Raw genomic sequence first — 16,324 nt, 5'->3', positions numbered from 1 at the left:
AAATGCTCGATAAGGTATTTTTCTGCTCAAGTTCCAACAACTCCACGTTTGCCCTTTTGAAAAGTCTGGGGTTTTGTCTCAGCCCATGCCAGACTCTCAACATCGTGTCCGCCTCCTCCTTGCGGTCTCCGGAAACACGAAAAAAACAAAGCAAAACAGCGCAAAAATACAGCCAAAAACAACAACAACGCATACTATTATACACGGATGCACAAGCATCCAGCTGAAAGCCTCCAAAACGCCGGCTCGAGGTGCGAAAACTTTGCGCGCAAGGAGACAAATAAACCAAGGAAAACGACTTGTCAGCGTTCAGTAGACGACAAAGGAAATTCCACGTAGGTGAAAGTATCAGCCGTCCAAAACTCCAGGCTCGATATGTGATGGCAAACAGGACGGAACCGAAATCGCCGCTATGCGCGCCACAAACCCTTCTTGATGCTGGGTATCAACCGCCAAAACGCGTATTGCCGACTCTGTTCTTTTATTTTTCCGCAACAAGATAATCGTCATGAGTAAATGAGAGGACAAGGTATCGAGATACCTGTGCTAGTTTGGCTTGGAACGTATCCAAGCTTCAAGGGCGCTTCGTTTAAATAAAGCCCCATGATCTGCTCGACGTACCCATCTGGAGAGCTGCGGCCCATGCATTCTGTGGCTCTTGGACGTGCTCGGTTGTGTGGAAGTCCTCTTCGAAATAAGGGTGAATTCTCACTCCCACATGCTCTTCCAGGATGGTTACGAGTGAGTCATACCGCCTCCGACATCTCTTTGTCCATGGGTCGACCTTGAGAGGGCTATGGTAGCAATAGCAATTCGGGCGGGAGTCGCGCATGGGAAACATGGTACCCATATTTCGCAACATATTCCAATAATCGTTTGCTGCTTGCTTCGCGGCATCTGATTGAGGCGCCCCCGCATACACCAACAGCAAAATAGCATATCGGATAGACACTACCTCGACGCTGGAATGGCCATGCCGTTGCTCGAGCTGCCTCTGCAGAACACGAAGCTCAATAACCAACTTGTCCAGCCTCTCAGGGTTCACGTGGTTATAAAACATTGCAAGGTCAGCCCATGTTCGAGCCACATATGGATGCTTGCGTCCATAGATGGCTTCAAGTTCCTCTGCAATTGTGGAAATACTAGTCCACAAGAGTTCAGACAGTGTCTGCGCTCCATGCTTTTGTTGCACTTCATACAAACAGGTGAAGATTTGCCGAAGAGGATGCGTGCGCTCCAAATTAGTCGTCGAGTATGCCGCGAGGTATTTGCACAGAGCCGTCATCATGCCGGGATCGCGATTAATCATGCCCAAGATGAGTTCCATGATGCCCTGCGGCGAAAGTTTTCTCAGGTCCACCTCGAGCTGCTTGAAAGCCCGCATCAGGTAGTCACCGCCTTGGTCTGCGTCGCGGGCTTCGAAATAAAAGTTGGCTTCGACTAATAACTCGCTTGATCCGGCTCCCCAAACCATGGTTGATGGCCAGCCAATTTGCGTCTCCGTCTCCATTTCAAATTGTCGACAGTGCAAAAAGGCCTTGCGCATGTTTCCAACCACAACCTCTTGTGCGCGAAGGAGATCGGGTGACCGAAGCGCCGGAGGTGGCGTTGGCGTTCTGCATCGAATATGAGCTGGGAGATCGGCGGGTAACTCGAAATCCACCAAATCGTACTCCGTCACTCCCTTTCGTTTCAAGTAAGTACCCAGGTTTACCACTCTGCCGTTTCGGACAAATTCGGAAACTTTGCCTTCGGCATCACGCTGGAACTTCATCGACAACAGCCGCTTGACCTCCTCCTCTGTATTGTTCTTCACGAAACCCCATTGAGAGAATCTAGTCTTGTACATCTTTGGCCTGAGGGTGGGTTAGATCTGCTTCAGGGAGATGAAGAAACACAAAGAACAATCACGACTCACGTTGCTTGAAAGCCATATTTGTCAGCCATGATGCTCATGACTTCTTTCAACGGTTTTCGTTCTTCAAGATAGAGGGCTCTGATGGTGGATTTATATTGCTCCCAGGCCTCTGCAGGAACCTGTTCCCGTGACGGCCTAGTACCTGCCTGGGCACGAAGAGAAATCGAATCCTGTCGTTGTGCCTAAGTGAACGTATTAGTACTATCATATGAGAAAATCACCGAGTCTCACAATATAGCTCACAGCGAGAGGTGTGGATGAAGACGACGACGGTTCTGAGGGTCGAGGCGGTTTAGGAGGAGGAGACATTGGCCCTGGGGTGGATGCGGCGGCCGGTGCGGGTGTTGGTGTTGACGCTTGAGCAGGTGTCGATGCTCGTGCTGATATTTGTGCTTGTGCGACACTGGGTTTACGTGGAGGCAATCGTGGCCTTGGTGGTTTCGCTGGGGCTTTCCCTTTGGCTGCCTTGGCGCTCGGGTTGAATTCCAAGATGAACTGGTTACCTGTGTTCACAACCGGCTTTGGCGTTGTCGGCACGGGAGGTCTGAAATAACCGAAGTTGTTGGCTGGGTTGTTGAGTTGGGAGGGTTCGGTTTTGGGAGTCATTGAGGGAGGAGGTCGCCATATTTCGAATCCAGGTGTACCAGGCACTCCGGGAGTAGCCATGGGGCTAGACACCATGGGGGTCGTTACCATTGGCGTCGTCACCATTGGAGTCGATACCATCGGACTATTCACACGGGTGGAATTCATGAACCCATCCATACTTCCAAATGGCGTACCAATGCCGGGACTATGCACCTGCTGAGTATCATGGAAACTGCCAAAGTGCACGCTACCAGAGCGACCCATGCTGGTGGCGATTGGACTGGGAGTTGGGGGCGAATGGACGCCGAGCGAGCCATATTGGGATTCACCTGAGCTGGCAACCGGGCTCGAGATCCTATGCGTATGGGCTACGGAATTTAGGCTGCCAAACTGCGACGATATTGAAGGGCTGGTGCCAAGGTGGTGCGGTTGATGCGGTTGATGCTGCTGGTTGCTGATGGGCCGAGGAGGCAATGGCGGGACATATCCTTTGTTCTCGAAATGCGCAACCAAGCGGCCAACCCCTCCCCCTCCCTGAGCCGTACCCAGGCTGTCCATTTCGACATTTTCTACTGGCGACATGGCCACTCCGTCGCCGTGGTGGTGAAAGGTCGTGTCGAGATCGGGGGTCCAATCCATTACCGATGCCGTGGAATAGGCCCGTCCGGTCCTCTGGATGGGCTGCGGAGGCATCGCCGGAGGAGGCGACGACACGTTGCCGAAGCCATACCTATCCCAAGCCTGGTTGACAAACCCGAACGTATCATCATCGAAGCCAGTCGCGCGAGGCTTATCTGGCGGTTGATGGAACATGTCAACGTGCCCACACCGAACAGACAGAGCAGTGTTGCTCAGTCCGCCGGCAGTCTGTCTGTCAGTCACTGACGGACCTGGGCAAGTCGTGAGACTCGGCTGGAATAATCAGTCTCCAGCGCGATGATTCATCACTCTGTTGGAGTGGCGAGCGTGTTTGCTCAGTCAAATCAAGGTCGTGTATGGGAGGCGGGCAAAGGTGCCCATAGTCGCCCAGTGTAGATGGATAGTAAAGAGAAGGGAATCACAGTAGTAGCGAGGCCTACTAGACGAGAGCGCGGCGCCCAGTACAAGGGCTTGGCTGGCTGGCTAGGGGCAGATATCGGTATCGTTCCCCAGATATCGGCTGATGTGGGCAAAACGGCCTTGATAGGGCAACAGCCGTTGTGTGGTTTGGTCAAACACCGGAACTGCAGCAGAAGCGTGGGAGGAAGACAGCCAAGCCACGCAGAGAAAGAGAGAGCGAGCAAAAGTTCCCTCGTCTAAGTTGCCAAGATGGGAAATCCCATGTGCCGTCTTTCGAGAAGGGTCAATTTAGAAGGCCCCCGCTGAGATAAGAGAGCGAGATCCCCGAATTGGAGCGAGGAGAGAATTGCTCTGGCTGATGTACTCTACTTGTCTACATGCTAATGCCACCGCTGCCGCTAGTACGATGGTATTAAACGACGGGAAAGCCTAGGCACGAGAGCAGGTGGAGAGGGGCTAGCAGAGAAGAGACAGCATGGCGAGCCAAACGTTGGATTGGAGGGGATGTAACCTGATGCAGGCTGGTGGCTAACGACTATTGCAACAACGATGGCGAAGCAAATAATCAGGCCGGGGAAACAAGTAGGGCTGCCGGGGGCCATTGAGCTGGAGTAGCCAGGGGGGTCGGCGTGTGGGAATGCCACCATCGGCCAAAAAAAGAAGGTGATATGAACTCAAGCCACCACCCACCAGGCAAAACCACCAATAACAGCGCTCTGATACTGACCCCCTGGTGCCATATCCTCGACGACACTGTGCTCGGACGCATCGATGATGGCATTTCGCCTGCAGAGAGGCCTTCCAATTTACAGCTTGACAGTGCCCGTGGTCAGGCGGTTCCAGAAGGATTCCGTACCCTGTGTGGCTCTATCGCGTGAAAATTGGAAGAGAAAAGAGGCTTGCTGAGAGATATGCGAGCCATTCGGGCGAGGATCAGGACAGCGCCACAGATTAAACCACCACCATTACAATTCGCACCGGCACAACCGACTGCCTCGGCCACCAATACCAGTTCAAAAGGAGTGACCGAGCGAGCGGGCGGGAAGGCTTAGGGCTCACACCAAATCCGCCAAGTTCGCTAAATAGATGTTCCTTTCAAGTTCTACTGGTCTTCCCTTGCTGTACCGAGTGCTGTTTGCAAGATACGGAGTGCGTACTGGGTGTCAAGGTGCATGTGGCTGTCACTCCAGTCCCCAAGTCTCAACTCCGTACGCTAACTATTATAGCACCACTCCGCAAACCCATACGGGCAGAATGGACGAGCATAGAATGTGGCAGAGCGCCAAGCAGGATATCCGTACAGCACGTCCAAACGGAGGGGGCACACGCTCTTACGGGTACGCTCTTCCAGTATCTACCATGAGTCGGCCATTCACCCTCGGCGACTCACTGATCGGTTTCTGGTTACCCCTCCGCTGGCAGCACTGCCGCCACCTGCCTTGGGTTGGAAGGATCGCCCAAAGCGTGTCGCAAATCCGTCGGATTGCATTCTTCCTTATCCGTGCGTACAGTACTGTAATGGGCGGTGGGCGTGACCAAGCACTGGAGCCGGGCCGACAGTGTCTTGTCCATGATGGCTCGTCGTGCTGTAATTGACAAAGGACGGATCGCAGTCAAGGAACAGGCTGGGGGACGTGGGACGTGGGAGACAGCACTGTGGGGCATAACACGATTCAGCAGCGTGCTACAGCCACGGAGTACGGCGCAACATGTTGCTGGCGCCTTCGGCCACCGCCGTGGGTCGAAACAGAAGCCTATCGAGGGTCTGGGGCTGACCCGCGCCGAGACCATGGTGTCAGCAGCTTCTGCGGGACTAGCAGGGGTTGAGTGGTGTCGCGATACAACCTTGAATCCGTTTCCTTGGGCACTGTGCTTACGGTTATGGGTGGCATCTCACGAGATCTCCCATCACCAGCATGTACAGTACGTAAAGTGCTCCGTATCTGTTGCAATCCGCCCATGGCCGTCGCCAAAGAACCTTATCGTCGATAAGCACGCTTGAAATCCTGCATCATTAAGAGCCGGTTTTCATTTTCAGGTTGTCTGGAATGGAGCTAAGAGAGCGAGGCTGTATCTTCAGTGGCCAACGGCTCGCCCCCAAGTGGGCAGAGCCTCTCTTACCAAGCATCGCAGACCCGCTGTCTACGAGGGAAAAAAGGCTTGCGGCAAAAAAGGCGTGCGGCAAAAAAAATCGCGTGCAATTACGAGTTGCGTGCTACATTCAGTTGGCGTTATCTCGAATGGCGGCGTCCACCTAGCGCAAGAGCCCCGGCGATTTACGCCATTTTCAATTTTTTTTTCATTTTTTTCCCGCTGCTGTCGGTTGCCCTGACGCAGAAAACAGGGCGAAACTCTCGGGGACAAAATTCCAAATCAGCTAGACCAGCATGATGCTAATATCTGCCGGACAGGGACAATTTCCAGAGCGCATACGAGTATACTAGTATGCAAAGCATTGACTTTTAATGCGACATGTTTGACGTCGATGAGATGGCGGCAGTCGCCGAGCCACATGGCGCAAGTACCTTCAGAGGCGGTACTCTGGCTACTTTCACATGACGGAGAAATACATGTACCTAGGTAACTCGTTCGTACGAGGACGGAGCACGAGATTCCTGCCGCCCTTAGTTTTATCGCTGACCGGGTTGACCATCAAATATTACTGAATGGGCCAAATCCGCGGCGCGGCTGCTGATAGGAGCTCATTTAAAGATGATGAGCTAATTTGAGCGACAAAGCTTTTACAAGTATCACTCGCATACAGTCCTGCAGCGCAACGTCATGTCTGTCCAGGACTTCAGCTTGTGAAAATCTGCAGTCTTTTCCTTTTGTCTGAGGCAGTGAGAGTGCAGAGCGCCAGCCAAAGTGGGCGGCACTGCAAGTACGGAGTACCACGGGAGCAGGCAACGCGACAAATACCCATTATGAGCAGGTCTCATGAATTTCGTGGCTGATTTCCGAGGCATGCAACACTCCTGGCCCGTCGTGCTAGTACCTCGTACCGTCAGCCGAGTTTGCCAGGGCCTTTTAGGTCGAGACCAATGACGTTGAGTGGTGGGCAAGCGAAGCAGTTGCTCCAAGTGGCTTGTTTTTAGCATTACGAATCGCATGGCCTTGACTGGATGCCAGGATGTTATTCCGATTTGACGGGGGAGGCGCTCTTATTAAGTTCGGGAGGAAGCCGCATGCATCACATTCCCCTGAAAACAAAGTCGGCTACTAAAACGAAAACTCGACATCTACAAGTACGTCCAGATTCTAGCGCACGGACAGCAGCTATCTCTTTGCAACGGCGCTGGACGATGGTCTTGGGAAGCTGTCGAGATTTGGATCTAACCGGGAGACTGCCGAATTACATAAAAGGAGCGCGTGTCATTCGTGCCCAAACGGCCAATATTGGATGCGGGGACTGACGAGAGCGGAGCTCAAAGTTGCCGCCGAAAGCTGGAACCTTGCCGAGATGGCCTTGGAGCGATCCACCTGTTACTCTTGTTGCGCGAGCCAGCCGACGGCGCGTCCATGCGAGCTGCAATTCCAGCTCCCTATTCCGTACCCATCCAAGGTTGTCCGGTTCATCAACCGATGTTGAAGTTTGAAACAGCTACCGGGTGTCGGTGGCCCTCGCGGCAACTGTTGGTTTTTGCGCAGCTCATGACTAAAGACATCCGAAGCACTTTGAGATCCAGCGTGTTGACATATTTTTTCCAGGCCGAGGCCCAGCCTCCTGCGCAAAGATTTTCGGCATCGGCTCGGGCTTTGTCGGGTTTCCTAATGGTGCCAGCCTGACTTTGCGCCTGGCCGGTACCAACTACTGTATGGAGCGGGCTGGTGTCGGTCTGCCTGCACCACTTGCTACTCGTCTAGCCAACTACAATATCGAGATATCCAAAGGATGAGCAGACGGCACATGGCTGCATCGCATCCTAGGCCGCTTTCATGTACGCCCGCAGCCAAGAACACGGGGTTTTGATTTCTATTAGTAGTGATTTTCTGGAGAGGCCCTCCAGAGTGGACATTTCCCCAGGAAATGCCATGCCATCAGACGCCAAACAGTGCATGCTACCTCCCGACGATAGCCGCCGGTCCGCAGTGGCGGTTTCTGGGGATTGTTTGACCTCCTTTTCTGGGGTAAGGCTGGCCAGCCTCGTTCAAGATCGAGCAGATGAACCGCTCCATCGTTTCTGAAGGATGCATTAAGCAAGGGAGCCAAGGAAAACGAGCAGGGGAGCGAGGGACTATTGTTGTTGAAAACCAAATGACTACCGTGAACCTGGCGTTGACATGTTGGGATTTGATCCTGACGTCGATTTACCTAACGAATAAACGTGCGGAGAAGTTCAGTGTGCCATCGTTGGACGCCCCAATTTGAGTCTTTTTACGAGTGACGGATGCTCGCTTAGTCCTACAATGGCAATAGGAGGCCTCGAAAGTACTCATAGGAGAGGCAGTAAGGTTTCCGCCCGTCTGGGCTTGGCCTGATGCCGTCTTTCTCCTTGCTCAGCAGATTTTTTCCCTTCTTCGTGTCTGGCTGGTATCGTTCTAATCTCATTCAGGGGCGAACGGTGACGCTACGGCGCGTGCGGATGCCACGCCGTCCAATCCAAATGACATGCTTTGCTGATCCGGAATGAAGGCGGGCGTCATGTGTTACGCGGCGACGACGACATGAATTTCGAAAAGGCGGTAGAGCTCTTGAGCTGAAGCAAAGACATTTCTCCTAGCCCGGCACTTGTCTCAGAACCGTATTCGCAAGGAAAATTCTAGATGCCTCGCTTTCATCCGTTTTAGGGCATTCATTTGTTAGTTGCCGCCTGGGCTGCAAATGGCGGCCGTATGCAAGATTCGAGTCAGGAGAAGAAGCTCGTTTCTCCTCGCGAGAGAAGTCACATGCCCTTAATCAGAATCCTCGGCAGGACCGCCTCGTTACCTCGCAGTTCGCCTGTGTCACACATCTGTTTGCTGCTCAGCCCTGTGTCTCTAAACGCCGGCCTGTGTTACCTGTCCAAATACGTTACCGTAGTCCTGGACAAGTATTGTCGCACAAGCACTTGATCGGAGTCGCCCGAGAGACTGAGTATCTCGTGCAACTGCGGGCTCAGTTTGGAGGCTCAGCAGATAAAAGGGACAAAGGGGAGAGAAGCTATGTGTCATGCTAACAGATAGGCCACAGCTTATTAGCTGATAAAAAAAAAGGACATCCGATGGCCTTAACATGTGATGTTCATTTTATTCTGCATAGCGAAAAAGCGCACGGGCTCTGTAGACTATCGCGGCAAGTGGAAACAGGACTCACAGCTGCATTAACTAGTTTCATCCTTCAATGGGCATCTCGTATATGCCGGCACAGCCTCTTTTGTCTAGGAATTGGGTCGAGTGCCGTCTAGCTTCGTGCCCTTTTGCGGTAGGACGCGATAATGCTGACGATAAGCATGCGGGTGCAATTCCGCGATGGAGTTGCGAGTCATTATGCTGGTTGTGGATTATTTTTTGACGATGGATGACACGACGTGGCGAGTGTGAGGCGCTGTATGACTAGCATAATGTTATTCTTGGAATATGAATAGTGAATTGATTTGTGTATTTTCGGATATGTTGGTTTGTTGTTGAAGTGGACAATTGGGAAGTGGTTAAATAGTGGGCCGAGGGAAATTGTCATTGTGCCAGAGTTGGCAACGATTGCGACATTATAAAAGTAAAGGTTTTCGTTTTGATGAAACTAGGGGCGGTTTCTTGAGTTGAAGAGATGAGAGACTAGGTGTTTTAGACAATAGTTTGGACGCAGGAGTGAGTTGATCAGGGCTCAAAGTCAGAGACTTGAGAATGTGTCTGAGGAAGGTGTATCCACAGTATCAGCTGGAAACGCACTCTATGGTGATCGAAGTGTTGGGTTTATGTAATAGCTGAGTTAGAAATGATTCTGTTTGAGCTATAGATGGGTGTGTAGGTTTTGCCCTGTATTTTGGAGTTTGATGGAACACGACTCAACTGGGTCGTGGTAGGGAATACATGCCGAGGCATTATAATGGATGAATAGACGAAGGCGAAGGCGAATAATGTAGTTTGTATGAGAATGATAGTCGATACTTTTTGCATAATGTAATACAACTCATTCTCGACAGAGGCTTGGTAGGTCAACAAGTCCAGGAGCTTTACTGTGAACTTTTCGGTGACGATGTCTTGCGTGTTTACCCTACTAGACTTCTGAATCATTTTGGTTCGTAATTAGATTGGTGTATGCTTGGTCCTTGTGCAAGCTGTTTTCGCCTTTTAGCAGTGTGGTTTCAGAGAGACAGACATTTCATAGTGAAGACACAATGCAATTACCGCAGAGAGTGAATGCTTGTATTGAGCTTGCTATTTAGGAGGTTTCTCTATATAAAAGAAAATGATCTCATGAAAGCTCAAAAAGACGTCCGTCATTATATCGCATAAGCAAAATACCTCAGAAGATATTACATGCAGCATATATATAACGGCTTTGTAAGTTATATGAACCGCTGTATTATAAGCTAGGGACAGAATTGTTGAAATATGACTCATTTTTATAGATTGATTAGTAGCATTGCTTTAGAAGTATTTGTGAATAATTCTTGCATTATGCACATGGGTTACAATTGCAAATATGTTACACTATGCCAAGAAGTAATAATAAAGATGATTTACATTCAATGTGCATGGCCACACCAATCATTTGCATTGCGGCGTGTGAATCGCTTTCTCGCCTTTGTAATAGCTCCTAAGAAAGGAGTAATTATACTTGTTCCAATCATTCCCAACGGAAGCCGTCTGACGAAGTTAACAACTTTTCGAAATATATTTGAAGAATTTGGTTCATCAAGACGATCTCGCACAGGGTATGCGATAGACACCCCCCAACCCTCTGGAATAGATATATAAAGAAGCTGATGTGGCTCCAGCTTGAACCAATTCCACAAGCCCCCTTCACCAGGATTACCAACACCGTCTGGATCAAAGCGACTATATGCTTTGGTCGTGGTTCTTGGATAACATCCGGTGACAGGTATCGGGTCACCGACATGCCAATACGCATGCAGCTGGTCGTAGCGGCCGTTGAATCGTTCTGTTAAAGCTCTGGCAGTTATGCTGTCCAAACCAGGAGCGCTGAAGGCATATAACTTGCAATTCTCCCATCGAGGCTGCTCATTTGTGGCATAATATTCAAGCGCTCGCATAGCTAAACATCCGCCAAGGCTATACCCTACCAAAGTAATATCCCTGCCAACGGCGGTCTGTTGTTTCATCCATTGATAAACGCCTTCTTTGATTCTGCCGTAACTAAAGGATGCAACGCCTATGAGGTTTCCATCAGCCCAGTAGCCGACTGGTTCAGTATTGAGACGCCCGTCTCGATCACGGTATTGTGCTGGGCGTGATGCAGTCCCTCGAAAGAGCAAAATAGCTCTGGCGTTGGGTTTATTAACTGGTTCCAGATAGTGCCATACGCAGCCTGCCATGAAGACAGACACGCGAGTGTCTGTAATCCTGTATGTGTCATCATATTCGGTGTCATCATCTTCGAGCGGTTGCGGGTTGATATTGAGCTTAATATCCGCATGTCTGTCGCCGTCTGTTCCAGGAAGATGAATCGCTGCTAGTATATGAGCCCATATTTGGAAGTTACCTTCAGGTGTTTTGAGACGTGTCGCAATATGGTCGTTATAATCATCCAAATACTGGCGCTTTCTATCAGAGGTAGCTGTCCTTATACTAGAAGATTCCTGAAGGAATTCGTCGTGATCGTCCCATAGAGCCATCGTAGGAGGTATACCAAAGTATAATGGCGTGGTAGAGAGCAGCAGTATTAAAAGTAATTGTGTAGCGAATTATTATTAAATCAAACCCCTCTGTTGAAAATATTACGACATTGTCTACGCCTTTTATAACTATAATTGCCTCTTCCTCTACTATCTCATTGGGTAGTTCATAATAGGTTAAGTTTTGAAGCATTCCAGAGATACATTTGTATTGGGAATTTAATATGTGAGAAGCAATAAATAGCTAGAGCCACAATTCCTATTCAATAATGTCGTAGACAGATAGCTATTGCTGCACTTTGGGGTTATTGTAAGTTATTGAAGTGTAGAATATTATGTGGTTTTTTCTTTGGTGAGTACATCTTGCGCCACGCTGAGTTATAGTACAAAGTTTCGCAAAATGATAGCCTCGCATAGGCGGGCTTCTTGTCCTTAGCTCACTGGGTTAGCGATACTAGCTTAAACTCAAGTTCACATATCATTCAGCTGACCAGCCTTGTAGACGTTATGCCTGTCTCATAAAGTGATTTCTTTACTATGAGCAGTATTAAAACTTTTAAAAGAAACTGGAAGCTGGTCGAGCTAGCAGCTTCTTTGGAATGCGACTGCGCCTGATGAGATTAGTGGAGGGTCGAGAGAAACCGTAGGCAAGCAGTTGAACGTCTCTAATGAAAGAAAGCATTGTTTGGTTGGAATCGAAAGGGTAGATGGCGCTATGTAATGTTGTGAATCCGGATTATAAGTTGTTGCAACCTAAAATCAACTTCCAAAGCAGTCTTTTGAACTCAAGGCTAACGGTGGTCTCACACAAAGTGTATCAAACTATCTTTTATTTCTCGACTGTTCATGGACCTCGGCGCGTTGTCTAGATCATAGTCTCACGGCATGGCCATACTGGCACTATCCTCAGAACCTTTAAACCAGACCCATGAGTAGTCGAAACCATTCTTTGAAGTGAAAGACTCCAATATGTTCCAATCCCAATAGTTGACATGGCTGACCCATATACGCCGCTAAAGCAGATGGCTTTTAGGAGACAGACAACCAGTAATGTCCCTGGTTATGGACGGCTACTACACACCTCGAGATAGCAGACCATTTATCAGTTGCCACAAGTACGCAATTCGCAGAGAACATATGTAAAAGCGTCGCTGACAGAGTAGTCCCTGTCCCGAAGTAGACACAACAAGCCCAACGCTTCAAAACGGCAATTGTATCAATGGAGCTCGTTCATGGTCCATATCTAAGATATACACAAGTTGGAGAACAAAATATTCAATTGAGCGTAGTCACCATTACTAAGTCCCTGAGAACTATCAAGAAGACGAATAATGTCTCTTGAATCAATTTGTCTATTGAGATCTCAGATCGAATGGAGTGATCCATTTACTTCCAAAGCATATAAACACCTTACGCCTTCGAAACACGATTTAATCCACGGAAAGAAGCCATATTAAACTCAACCATTAATATATTATATTAAAAACTAATAGCGTCATGCAAACCGCCAGCATCCCCCATTACATATACACATCATCCCTATTAAAACCTACTATACAAGAAAAAATGCTACTAATACAACCAACCTACCAGACCCTCCTCGCCAGGTCAAGCAGATTGCCAAATGTCACGTACGTTTATTGTCAACAGCCAAAAAAAAAAAAAAAAAGAAAGAAAAAAGAAAAGAAAAGAGTTCCGAAATACATAAAAAGGCAGCCCTTCTTCCAACCAAACACCCCAATCTGCTGAATAACCCCTTCCCCCTTATTTTAAAAGAGTTCATACGTGATACATGTCCCGCATAGTCTCTCCTACTTTGAAACTCATCCCATCTCCCTTCCAAAAAATTGCTCCATTGCCTAGTGCTTTAAAAGTGTGTTTTCATGCGATAGTGATTTTCTTCCCTCTACCGCCCCTATAACTCCTGATCATACATGGGCTTTCTGTCCATTTCCGTGGTTGATATAGCAATAGCGCATAATTCGAATGTTAGCGCCAGTTTAGTCCTGATGCCTTGAGAAAAGAAAGACGGGTTTAAAAAAAATGGCGAAAAGAAGAATAAAACGAAAGGCTGACATGTGGTTGAGCCTAAAGAAAGCATCATGCCAAGCGATGGCTTTGGCAGCATGAGAGAGAACCAAAGGTGGTCTTCCATCTCGCTGCCTCTTGCTGAGAAGAAAAGAAAATTCACGTCTTCCACATTTTTGAGGACATGGGAGCAACCGCTGATATGGATTGCTTTTAGCACACTTCGGCCCCTCCAACTTCTTCTCTGAAACGTATGCCACCCTCAACGGCAACACCCTCTTGCACCCACTGCGTGGCCAATACTTGCTGTAATGTCCAGCGACTTCGTGCACGCTTGAGGAGACCTTCTGTAATGTTCATGGCGTCAAGCAAGCCCCTCTCCTTGAAACGGGCTTCGTTGGCTTCATGATCGCCGTCTTCGCCGCCATACTCGATCCAGCGCCATTCGCCTCTTGCAATCCGGTGACTCTTTCGACTACGCATTCTATGAGAGTCGTTCATCCCCGGAGGAGGATCAAACGGGAGTCGAGATTCGAGCAGGGCATAGAGCAGCACACCAAGGGACCATGCATCGGTAGCACGACCGTCGTAAGGTTGACCCATGATAACCTCTGGAGCAGCGTAATCTTCAGATCCGCAGCGTGTCTCGAGCTTTTCGTCCTCTGCAATCCGTCTTGATAGGCCCAAATCAGCCAATGCTATTACTGAATGCGGGTACGTGGTCCAATCGATTGATGGATCTGCGAGCTCGTTGGGCGTAAGATTGACAAGGACGTCTGGAAAGATTGTTAGCAAGATCTACTTTCACTCCCCTGTGATTCAAATAGCTTACTCTCGAGCTTGATATCACGATGAACAATCATTTCTTCATGGAGATATTTTACAGCACCGACCAATTCGGCAAAGATTCGTCTCATCAGAGGCGGTGTCAAGAGCTTCCGGTGGGCTGTAGCAACATCAAACAAGTCCCCTCCAGGGCAGTAGGTCAGGACAAGGATTGCTCTCGTAGGTTCTATGCTCCATGCCATGAGGTTGACTAAGCTGGGATGACGAATGCTCTGCATGATTTCCAGTTCTCGCTTGAGACTCATCTCAACTCGCTCTTCACTGGCTCCCCCCTGAGGGCCATGCTCGCACACCTTGATGGCGACCAATGTCTTCCGATCAAGTGGGGGATCGGTCATGGTTGTACTTCCTAAATCGGCAGAGAGATGCTTAGGCTGATCCATCTGACTGGTAGCCAATACGACTCTGCTAAATGTGCCTTGACCCACAGTTCGCACTGAGCGCCAGCGCCTCCGTTTTCGATCATGCCGGTCAAAGGCTTCAAAATACTCGTATCGTGAGGTAGAGGCAGTGTCAGTCGAGTCTCTTGAGCTCTCACTAGGAGGAGGCGTCGGTGGCTTCGCAACGTTGGGAGCCAGGCCGCGTGACTCTGCCAGGTTTTGTTCCCTCCTCATTTGGGGGCCTTGAGATTCGGCTTTGGCGTGGGGGCCAGACACGGAGACAATCCTCTTTGGAATAGCCGTGGGATCCGGCGTGGTATATTCACTAAGGCTTCGGTTCCTCGTGTGAGGTTGAGATTCAGATTGAGGGTGAGGTGGTTGTGCGAGTTTAGGTAAAGGCTGGCTAGCCTCGTTACTTTCCGTGAGGCTGGCATATACTTTACGCCTCGAGGAAGAAGCCGCGGCATTGGAGTTCTTCATTGGGCCAACGGGGGCCCCCATGGTCGGCAAGTCCTCTCCAACACTGCTCAGTAGGCTTCGGTGCTGAGGCGGGGACACAGAGCCCACTGCCAGCCTCCTCCACGGTCCAGGGGACTCTCCTGATAAGAGAGGACTCGGCAAAGGCGTCACGTCGCCCATTGCCGTAATCATGGGACTTGAAATAACGCTGCTAGTACCGCTAGCAGATCCAATTGAATGCGCGAGGGCAGCTTTGAGACTCGGGGTTCGTGTCAGAAGGCGTATGCTGCTGGAAGACGACTTGTGATTCAAGGGCGTGGGGATGCGAATAGGCGAGAGACTGGTATGGCCAGTAGGAGACTCGCGATGGTAGAGCGAAGGGGAAGCTGTAGAAGAAGAAGAAGACGTAACGTTTGTGGAAATGCGAAGGGATCCAGTGACATCGTGATAATAGGCGCCAGAGTCTAGAGGCGATCTGCCTCGGCGGCCGACATCTTCAAATGGAGTAGACTGAATTGGAGGTGATGGAGCAATGGTGGTGGCCTGGAAGCTGACGGGAGGATTGGCTGCCAAGGCTAATTCGTCATCTGGAACAAATGCTGGTGCGTCGTTGCGTTGGGCGTCGGGTCGGATCTCGGACGGACAGCTCGAGCTTGGGGTTAGGTTCAGATTGTCAGAGCTTGCCGTCGAGGGGGCATTGGAGCCATCATGGGGTATCGAGGTTGGCGGCTGGAAAGGAGAATTGCTCATGGCTGGACAAGAAGCGCCCTGGTCAGAAGCCTGTCGAACATGAGCATCCATCAATGCGACCCATAGCCTCGGGCATCTCCAAGGCTGTCACGTACGTCTAGACGGCTGCGGAGGCCGCGTCGATGGTCAATGTCGCCCCGGAAGCTCCGTCTGGACAGATGGAGGCGGCGAGGCGTATGCTCTGCAGGGAGCAGCGGAACAGGGACGAAGAAGAGGCACGCGGTGCTTCGCAAGGCAAGGGCGTCGCGAGGGAGAGCCGTCGCGAAGTGAGGGGTTTGGCAGGGCAAATCAAGAGCTGCGCTCGCCTAGAACGGGGACATCTAGGGCTTCTGCGCGATGCCGTTGCGGCGGAGGATTGGCGGACGACGGGCCGAGAGGAGAGGCAGAGCGTTGCGAGTCGAGATTTCTGTTGTCGCGAAGGAGTCAGTGCAACGACGTTGGTGGTGTCCGATCCAAGGACGACGTTCCGGGTACAAGCGAAGCGCATGACATGCCTGCGGGTCTGCTCCCTGTTCATGTAC

The 16,324-nt window shown here is 50.3% G+C and overlaps 3 protein-coding genes across 3 annotated transcripts; all 3 read right to left on the bottom strand.

Annotated features, from left to right (window-relative positions):
* Nucleotides 1-589: 589 nt before the first annotated feature.
* On the bottom strand, nt 590-3,319 carry TRIVIDRAFT_58331 (uncharacterized protein; the record flags this gene model as incomplete). Its single annotated transcript, XM_014098408.1, has 4 exons — nt 590-1,856; nt 1,919-2,100; nt 2,150-2,232; nt 2,332-3,319. The coding sequence occupies 4 exons, from the start codon at nt 3,317-3,319 to the stop codon at nt 590-592; spliced, it is 2,520 nt and encodes an 839-aa protein (XP_013953883.1).
* Nucleotides 3,320-10,230: 6,911 nt separating this feature from the next.
* TRIVIDRAFT_68075 (uncharacterized protein) lies at nt 10,231-11,340 on the bottom strand (the record flags this gene model as incomplete). The annotated part of the gene is made up of 1 exon (XM_014098407.1): nt 10,231-11,340. One exon carries the CDS (start codon nt 11,338-11,340, stop codon nt 10,231-10,233), a length of 1,110 nt encoding a protein of 369 aa, XP_013953882.1.
* Nucleotides 11,341-13,017: 1,677 nt separating this feature from the next.
* TRIVIDRAFT_213647 (uncharacterized protein) lies at nt 13,018-15,854 on the bottom strand (the record flags this gene model as incomplete). Its single annotated transcript, XM_014098406.1, has 3 exons — nt 13,018-14,144; nt 14,201-15,640; nt 15,698-15,854. 3 exons carry the CDS (start codon nt 15,852-15,854, stop codon nt 13,582-13,584), a joined length of 2,160 nt encoding a protein of 719 aa, XP_013953881.1.
* Nucleotides 15,855-16,324: the final 470 nt, after the last annotated feature.

Source organism: Trichoderma virens (genome assembly GCF_000170995.1).
Source record: "Trichoderma virens Gv29-8 chromosome Unknown TRIVIscaffold_83, whole genome shotgun sequence".
NCBI classification, from domain to species: domain Eukaryota; kingdom Fungi; phylum Ascomycota; class Sordariomycetes; order Hypocreales; family Hypocreaceae; genus Trichoderma; species Trichoderma virens.
Note: the sequence above shows the minus strand (reverse complement) of the source record. Positions and strands in the feature narration are given on the sequence as shown.